Source organism: Uranotaenia lowii, chromosome 2 (assembly GCF_029784155.1).
Source record: "Uranotaenia lowii strain MFRU-FL chromosome 2, ASM2978415v1, whole genome shotgun sequence".
Classification (NCBI taxonomy): Eukaryota; Metazoa; Arthropoda; class Insecta; order Diptera; family Culicidae; genus Uranotaenia; species Uranotaenia lowii.
The window spans coordinates 414,973,241-414,982,807 of record NC_073692.1 but is presented as its reverse complement, the minus strand read 5'-3'; the positions used below and the strand labels follow the sequence as shown (position 1 = coordinate 414,982,807).

General features: G+C 44.8%; 2 protein-coding genes across 2 annotated transcripts; both read right to left on the bottom strand.

The window, feature by feature from the left end:
- Positions 1 to 2,286: 2,286 nt before the first annotated feature.
- On the bottom strand, positions 2,287 to 4,200 carry LOC129743420 (uncharacterized). Its single transcript, XM_055735455.1, has one exon. The coding sequence runs from the start codon at positions 4,198 to 4,200 to the stop codon at positions 2,287 to 2,289; it is 1,914 nt and encodes a 637-aa protein (XP_055591430.1).
- Positions 4,201 to 5,159: 959 nt separating this feature from the next.
- On the bottom strand, positions 5,160 to 8,582 carry LOC129743419 (uncharacterized). The gene is made up of 2 exons (XM_055735453.1): positions 7,313 to 8,582; positions 5,160 to 7,270 (listed from the first exon to the last, which is right to left on the bottom strand). Exons 1-2 carry the CDS (start codon positions 8,580 to 8,582, stop codon positions 5,160 to 5,162), a joined length of 3,381 nt encoding a protein of 1,126 aa, XP_055591428.1.
- Between the last annotated feature and the right edge of the window lie 985 nt (positions 8,583 to 9,567).

Below are 9,567 nucleotides of genomic sequence, written 5' to 3'. Positions count from 1 at the left end.
TGATTTCTCCGTCTGCTGTTCTCAACTCCATACATGATTTGGTGTTTAGTAAGTCGTTTCTGGAAGGCGTTCTTAGAAGCGGCAGCATCGGGGTGGGATTGGCTTGGTGGAGAATGCAATTATAGTAATTAATCAAATCTAACAAAAAATACTCCTAACCATTCTAACCCATGACTCTCCGAGGAAAACCTCCTGTTGTTTTACACGGATTGTTTACTATAAACAACCAACAACAACACTTGAACACAACCAGAAGAAACAAATCCGCGCCAACTTCGCTGATGAACTTTTCATATGAATCTATCAGATTTATAGTTAAACGTGAGAGGCCAACCAGGAATGTATAGTTGAATCTATTATATTTTTAGATGAACGCATAAAATCAATCATACAATTGTAGTTCAGCCTATCATATTTACAGTTGAATAAATTATACCAGTATCTATAGTTGAACCCATTATTTTAATAGTTGAATGCGTAGGGTCATCAGTTTGTAGTTGAGTATATTAGGTATATTTATAGTTGGATGTAAAGAATCAATTCTAGAGTTTGTTTCGATTAGGTCATATGAGCCACTTGACGTATTTCGAGTAAATTGCTGTTGAAGTTTTGATACATATTTTTAATTCTTATATTAAAAATATTGCTCAGAGTTGTCTGAAAATTTCGTAAGCGATGCAAAACAAAATGAGAAATACACTCGTGTAATAAATACAAGCATAGATTTAGTAGTTCCAGTAAACATGCACATATCTACAACCTTTTGCATGATATATTTGTTTAAAACGTCGTTTTGCAGGTTGCTAAATTTTCTCTCAAATCCTGAAACTTCCCTTATTCCTGCTAACCTGTTTCAAGTACTAAAGGTCCGCGATTAATATTCTTATACAGATCTGCACAATTACTGGCATGTGGTTTGAAGGAATTTTTTCGTGCCAATTTTAAATGTTACTCAAAATAAAGCGTAAATAAAAGAGGTTATATTTTTTAACAAATGAAGTGTTATTCCCGCGGATGATATGTGCTCTACAGAATATCAAAATTTATGGGGACATTAATTTAACCAATTTAAATACAGTTACGAAATACAAGTCAATTTTGGAATCCTTTGGTTATGTTTGCACAAACTCCTTCCCTACTAGACCAAAAACTAATAATATTTTAGACCACGTCATTTCTAAGCAGATTGATCTAGGCCGACTAAAAAATGACACTATTTTTACTGATGTGAGCGACCATTTACAGGTTATTACATCCTTTAAATTATCAAGTAATGAACAAATGGCAACTTTAACGAGAGAAATTACTGATCATTGTAAACTGAACAACTTATTTTTGAATTATTTGAATAATGTTCAACTACCATATAACGTGAATGTTGGTTTGCAAGATATCACAACATCTTACAGCCATTTTAGATCAATGTCTACTAGGACAATAAAAAAAAATGTAAAATTGAAAGGCAACTACTGTCCATGGATGTCACTAGATCTTTGGACACTCATAAAAATTAAAAATAACTATTTAAAACGTTCTAAAAGGCACCCCGATGATGTCCAACTAAAACAAATGTTGAGTCATATAAATAAAAAATTGTATTTAAAAAAACAGGAATGCAAAAAGTTATATTATGAACGTTTACTGAACGACACACCACATTCGAAGCTGTTCCAGGCAGAAAGAGCCTGATTAGAAATTAAGGTAAAACCCCGCTCCCGCAAGGGTTTAACACAGAAAATGTCATCGGAACAGAAACGCGACACAACGGTTAGAGAGACTTAAAAAGACTGGGATTTATTTTACTGTATCATACAGAGTTGTTTAAAGTTTGCTGACGCAGCTTCGTCGCTGCGCCCTCCAGTTGTTTCAGGCGTCGCGCATTCCTGCGCCAACGCCAGACGATGACGATGATGATCGCCGCGATGATGAACAGGGCGTCCACAGAGTAGCCCACAATGTTGTGAGTGGAGATGTTATTCTCCACGGCGACTTCGGGTGGCGATTCCATTGTAAACGGCCACATCTCGAATTGCGTCTCAGGTTTCTGGCTGCTATTCACGAAATGAATGCAACATTGTTGCTGCTGGGTTGGCTGGGTGCGCGAGCTCGGTCGTTGAGTCCGCGCCATCGTTGATAGCACATTTTGTGCTGACAAATTTGATGTTTGTTATTTCGACCACAGTTTGGTCTTACTGTTTCCTATTTTCCTTCGCGGCAAGTAGCACATTAAGTGCTGACGTACCACTTCGGATGTTGTGGTAACTTCTGCAGCTATGCAGGGTTACCTTAACCGCTCCATTTTCTCCCCCCTTTGGAGCGAAGTCTGTCGCTCCAAACATTGCTACTCATAGCCAGGGGTGGTGGGTCTTCTTCGTTTTCAGGTACTGGCCCTTGCTCGCGTACTTCATGGTGTGGTTTATTCACTATTTCTGAAGAATCAAATTGAGATGGTTCGACTGATTCGCCTACTTGACTTTCGGTAATGTCGATGGGCAGTGGTGCCAAAGCCCGAACATTTCGTGTGTAGATACCTGAAGCTGTGCGTACCGTTGCTACCCGCACAACTCCATCCTTTCCGGGTTTGGTGTGAGTTACGATTCCCATGGGCCACTTTGCCACGGGGTTGTTATCGTCTCCAATCAATACGACTTGACCTGGCTTCAAGTTAGGTTGCCTTTTTGTCCACTTGAAGATACAGCGCAAATGCTGCAAATATTCATTTTGCCACCTACGCCAGAATTGTGCGGTTTGGCGTTGAATGCGCTTCCAGCGCATAACTAAGTTTTGCTGTTCTAAGTGGCTTGCCGGGATGGGTATAGTAGTCATGGCTCTTCCTATTAGGAAGTGCCCTGGTGTTAAAGGTTCCGGAGCTCCGGCGTCGGAGAAAATTGAGGTCAGCGGACGTGAATTCATTATCGCTGATACTTGGTAGAACACCGTCTGAATCTCCAATATATTAAAGCTGGATCCACGAGCGGCTGCGGTGAAGAGTCTTTTGGCCACTTTTATGTTGGCCTCCCACAGACCTCCGAAATTAGGGCTTCTCGGAGGGATGAAGGAAAAGCGTATTCCTTCCTCAGCTGCTATCCCTATGAGTTCGTTTTGGAACAACTCCGAGTTATATACTTTGCTCAGTTCTGCAAGTTCGCGGCTGGCTCCGACGAAGTTGCGGCCGTTGTCGGAGTATATCACCTCCGGTGTACCACGCACTGATACAAACCGTATCAAGGCGGCTAAGAAGGCCCCGGTGGATTGATCCTCCACCACCTCGATATGCACTGCTTTGGTCGAAAAGCACACAAACAGGCAGGCGTAAACGGTAAGCCTCATTTTCGCCCGCTGACTTGGCAGCACTTGGAACGGCCCGCACAAGTCTACGCCAGTATGAGTGAACGCTGTAGAGGGATTCACTCTGGGCCGTGGAAGCTGGCCCATCATTTGCTCGAATCTGCGAGGCCTTGCCCGTACGCAGAGTACGCATTTTTGAAGGACGGATTGGGTTGTTTTCCGCAATCCCTTCATCCAATAGCTTCGTTGAAATTCGGCCAAGACTATTTCCAGACCGGCGTGGTTATTGGAGCGATGTAGATGCACAAGGATGATTCGTGCAAACGGATGCTCCCTCGGAATGAATATTGGATGTCGCTGTTCTTCAGGCAAGTCTGCTAAGTTTAACCTGCCTGTTACTCGAATGAGGCCACCTGCCAGCATAGGATTGAGGTGCTGCAGGGGGCCCTGCTTTGTAGGAATGCCGTGTAAACCGATGCTCTTCAGCTCTTGTCCTAGGCAGACGGATTGCATATTTTTGATGACTAGATGTAGTCCTGCTTCCAGCTCCTCAACAGTTAGAGGGCCGGTCATGGTTTGTAGGAGTTGTTCAGAATTAATAGAACTTGTAGCTTTTGCCTTAAAATTGCTTATGGCGCGCTGTATTAAGGCGAAATGCCTTCTGGTCCTTCGGAAAGAATTGCAGTACTTGTAACTCTGGATATAATCTTCTGGGTCAGGATCATGCAGAGTGTGGTCGATGGTCGGCGCTTGCTGAATTGCGCATACTTGAATTTCTGGATGTACCTCTAGTGCATACGGGGTGGCATGCAGCCACAGCTGCTTCTTGGTGGTCAACAGTTTCCTCACTGAGATTCCTCTGGAGATCACATCCGCTGGGTTCTGGTCGGTGGGGATGTACCTCCAGCTCATCTTGTTTGTTAATTGTTGAATGATTTTCACACGATTTCGAACATAGGGGAGGAGCGGGCTATATGCGCCTATTAAGCGGAACACTGATTTAATCAAATATCACGGCGAATATGTGTACAAAAACTATATACACGTGTGCAGGCATCTGTTTTCTATACAATGGAATAATTTTTATGTTAAAATTTTCTTCTGTTTCCAAGAAAACGATTTTATTGTAAGTGTTGTCTAAAATGCCGAACCTCAAACCGTGCGGGCTAAATGCGCCTATTTATGTTTTGAACAAAATTTCTGTTTTTTAGGCAATATTTCCGTACAATTTAATTGAAACTGCTAGAAAGTAATAGTTTCCGTACGACAAAGCTGAAGTTTTATAAAAATCTATGTATATTATAATTTTGTGGAATAAAAGAAAATTTAGGGTTGCCATACTATGGAGGCAGTTCATATATGAGAAAAACTTTATCAAATCTGTCTTTAGATCTTCAATTCATTTTTAAGATGTCATTCAGAGCTTAGATTTGAAGGTTCAGTGAGAAAAATCATTTATTTATTCTATTTAACCTGTTATTTTAGGATGGAGGCATTTTACAAACATGATGGGGGCATACAAAAACACTCTATTATTCCACTAAATAATCATTATTAAACGTCCACAAAAGCTGAAATATGTTTAATTTCTTAAGTTCATTTGAGTAAGAAACAAAAACCATCCTAGTTTTTGTTGTAAACTTCTTTACGTATAATTTTTAAAAGTCGAAATATTACAACAAAATGTATCAAAACCTTGTATGATTTTTTAAATTTTTTTGAGTTTATAAATTCATAAAATTCTTTCTTGTCTTATGTTCTAAGCGTAGCACCCTCAAAATGCATTGGTTAGATAAGCTGTCTAGTCAGCCATTTCGCCAAACAGCCGTAGGGTCATTTAACCCGATAGGCCCATTTAGGAAACCTTTCCCCTACACCTCGGCGTGTTGATCGTTTGCGTGTATCCAGGACAACACTACTTGCGAGTCGCACCAGTAGTGAACCTTGTTAATGTGTTGTGGTATGATGCCGATCACGCGGCTCATCAACTCTGCCAACAATTTGGCTCCAATTAATTCCTTTCGAGGAAGAGTGAGGTCCTTCATCGGGACTACACGCGACTTTGCACAAAGCAGGTTCATGGACTTGTTACCTTGCGTGTCTATGGCAAAGGCATAAATTGCGCCTCCATAAGCGCGAATAGAAGCGTCCGAGAAACCGTGCAGCTCCAAGTGTGCTACGTTACTCGGGATGGCTTGACGCGGGAACTCTAGTTCCGCCAACTTCGGCAGCGTTTTCTTCAGTTGCTGCCATTCGTGCAAAGTTTCTGGTGGGATCTGGTCCTCCCAACCGAGCTTGGTTTTCCACAAGCTCTGCAGCAATATTTTTGCTGTAATGATGACCGGTTGCATTATGCCCAACGGATCATATAATCTGAGCACCTCCGAGGCTAGCTGCCTCTTGGTAATAGTTTGCTTGCTTGCATTGCGGTCCTCCACTAGGAATCGAAAGGTATCTCCGCGTGGAGACCAGGCCACGCCTAGGGTTTTAATCACATCGTGATTTCCGATGTTGATCTCCTTTTCGAGATCGTCGGCAGGTACATCTTCTATGATGCTGGCATCGTTGGATGCCCATTTCCGTAAGGGAAAGCCTCGCTGCAGAAGAGCGGCCTCCACGGCTTTTCGTTGACTCAGAAGACCTTCTGCTGAATTTCCCCCCATCATCAAATTGTCGACGTAGAAACATTTCTGAATAATATCAGCAATGCTCGGCTGATGCGATCGGATTTCTTCTCCGACTTGGTGTAGAGCGCGACATGCTAGGAATGAGGATGCCGCCTCGCCATAAGTCACTGTTTTGAGGCGATAAGCCTGAATCGCTTCCGAAGGATTATCCCTCCAGGCGATGCACTGGTACCACGAGTCCGTTTCGTGGACATGGACTTGCCGATACATCTTCGCGATGTCGGCCATTAGCACCTTGTCATGGCAGCGAAAGTCCAGGAGCAAATCGAATTGCTCCGTTTGGATCGCTGGTCCACTACGCAGCATGTCATTCAAGGAATGTCCATTTGATGCCTTAGCGCTTGCATCAAATACCACGCGAAGCTTGGTTGATGAAGAATCTGGCTTGATGACACATGAGTGTGGTATGAAGTAGCGGATTTTTTGATAATCCTTTGGTTCTACAACTTCCATATGATTTAATGTCAGATACTCTTTCAGGAACTCTCTGTATTGCTCGTATACTTCCGGAGTTCGCGTGAGTTTCCTTTCTAGCGAGAACAAGCGTCTTCTTGCTTGCTCGTAGGAATCACCCAGTTGAATGGGCTTGTCGTTGAAAGGGAGGCGCACAATATATTTGCCATCTGCCCCTATCTTGGTGTGCTGGAGGAAGTGCTCCTCGCATAGGTTTACCTGGTCAGAGGTGGACTTCGCTTCCGCAGAAGTTACCTCCTCCAAGGCCCAAAACCTCTTGAAGAGAATATCCAATTTCCCATCGGGGTCCTCTTCTTCTTGGATCTCATTTGTACTAACGGTGGCAACAGTCATTACTGCTTTCCGGGTTGACCGTAGCGAAACTAGTCCGCCAACAAGCCAGCCTAAGGCTGACTCCTGAAGATTCGGGCCATTTGTACATTGGATTTGTCTGGGGCTCAGAATCTGGAATAGTACTCGGGCACCGAGTATAATCTCGATGCCTCTTCTCTTGTAGAATGTGGGGTCCGCTAACTCAATGTTTGACGGAATACTCACATCCTTCGCTTCCAGCCGAATGCTGGGCTGGTCGTCTAAAAGGTGCGGAACCAAAACTAAACTTACCTCCATAGCGAAGCTTCCGCATCTGGAGGAGATTACGGTTGTAATCTTTCTGGAAGCATTGACCCTTCCGCCAATGCCAACAAGTTGCACGTCGCTCAGTGCGTACGGTAGTCCTAGAGTCTGCGCGGCTGCTTCCGTGATAGACTCCACCTGACTACCGGAGTCCAATAGGCACCTAACTCGATACCAGTCGGACGCACCTTTAATGTTGATCTCGGCTGTTGCCAAGAATACGTAACTGCCATGTAGTCAGTTGTTACTGCTGGTTGAGGCCACAACGGCTGGGTCAGCCGCCGGCTTCTTCTCTGGAACCGCATCCACTGGATGTAGCAATGTGTGGTGTGCTTCTCCGCATTCTGAACACCGCTTTTTGGATGAACACTTTTGGACGGAGTGTCCCCAAGACAAACAATTGAAACACCGACCGGCTCTTTTGGTCCTATCCCATCTTTGCGGTACAGGCAGCGCTTTGAATTCGGTGCAGTGCCAGATCGCGTGCCCTTTCTCATTGCACGCGAAACAGGATTGCGGTTGCGTCTTGATTTCCCTACGCTGGGGTTGGGTGATGGCAGCTGCTGCTACCGTCTTGGTGTTGCGCGATTTCGATTCGTCGATATCGGTTCGGCACGCCAATTGGTTGGCTCGCTTCTCCAACTCTTCCTTGAATTCTGTCCAAGTGTAGACACGATGTATGTCTAATCTCTCCTCCAGCCTGGATGCGGTTTCCGAATCCAGACGGGATTTTGCTTGACTTACTAGCATTCCATTCGCAACACAGTCCAGTGTCGCTGTTTTATCCTTTTGTATCTGCTTTGCAGCGTGAACTGTAGTGTCCACGGCATCGATGAGGCTCATGATGGACTTAGCGCATGGCACATTTATTTTTTTAAATTTGATCAGTTTTACGAAGTATCCTTCGTACGCAATTCGCTTTTTGTAAAAGCGCGTCTCTAATTTCGCCCACGCATCGGCGAAGCTAGTGCCAGAGCTTTCGAGCGCTTCGATTGAATTTCTTGCTGCCGCGCAATGCTCAAGGCACTTGGAGAGAAATGCGAATTTGTCGGCATCTTCTCCAATCGTTACCATGCGCTTTTCAAAGCGCCCTTTGAATGTCAACCACTCCGTCGGCGAACCGTTGAAGTGGGGTAGCTCGATTCGGGGTAAATGATCCGCCCGACTCGTGCTTGGTGCCAGTGTCTGGTCGAGCAAGTTTTCACTCGGGCGCTGGTGATTTCTGGCAGCTTCCGCATGCTGTCTTTCCCAGCGGCCGAGTTTCACTTGAACGGCCATTACCTTAGTTAGTAACGGCCCTCTCCTTGCCGAGGGACCTGAGGCCCCTTCAATTTTCAGCAACACAGCTGTTGCTTGGTCGAAAAGAACACGCAAGGTGTCCCTTTGCACTGCAATTTCCTCCACTTCCGGAGGGTTAGCGTCGCTGCGCTGGTCAACCAGCACCGCGATCTCGTTGACGGACCCTTCTAGGGCAGTCAACTGCCGCATCCACACTTTACTTAGTTCTTCCTCGGCCATTGTTCTACACTAGGAATGCGAGTCACTTTTCAATTTACTGCTTTTTCTTTCGTTTAGCTCTCCCCCCGACGGGAGAAGCTACACAAGTCTCGCCGCGTTTGTTTTATTTATTTTCACGATGGTGCAGTGGCACCAAGACACATAATCACACACTGATTTCACTTTCGTTGATTGGATTCTCCCCCCGACGGGAAACAGTACGCGCGCAGCGAGCGAATTTTCACTTTCTTCTTTGCACTAATCACACGGTTAGCCACACAGGTGCGTGTGAGCTCAATTAAAACATAGACGGCGGATTCAAAACGTTCCACGCTAGCCTCTCGCTGATTGATTCGGCTAACCTCACCAGTTCGTCAGTAAATCTTTTTTCGTAACCTCTTACAGCCGCAGCTCCGGCGGCTAAGTTGAACAGGTGTGAAACAATGATTGTAATGGCTGCGCCTTCTTCTCGCGATCGACACGGCCTAGCCCTTACAGACTCTTCGATTTCCACTAACTGAGCGTAGTACTTAGAGTACAACACGTCGTTGCACAAATTTTGATTCATTTCCACCAGTGGGAGACTTGCACTTTTGTTTTCACTTATGATTGCCTACACTTAGGTTACACTTTATTTATCGTTGCCATTTTGGCACACCGAAACACTTTGAATGTTTTTTTTTCAGTCCGTTCTCCCCCCGACGGGAGAATTTACAATTGATAGGCGTCGTTGCCTAAACCTGAAGTGATCGCACGTGCGATCACGTCGGGGTCACCAATGTTCCAGGCAGAAAGAGCCTGATTAGAAATTAAGGTAAAACCCCGCTCCCGCAAGGGTTTAACACAGAAAATGTCATCGGAACAGAAACGCGACACAACGGTTAGAGAGACTTAAAAAGACTGGGATTTATTTTACTGTATCATACAGAGTTGTTTAAAGTTTGCTGACGCAGCTTCGTCGCTGCGCCCTCCAGTTGTTTCAGGCGTCGCGCATTCCTGCGCCAAC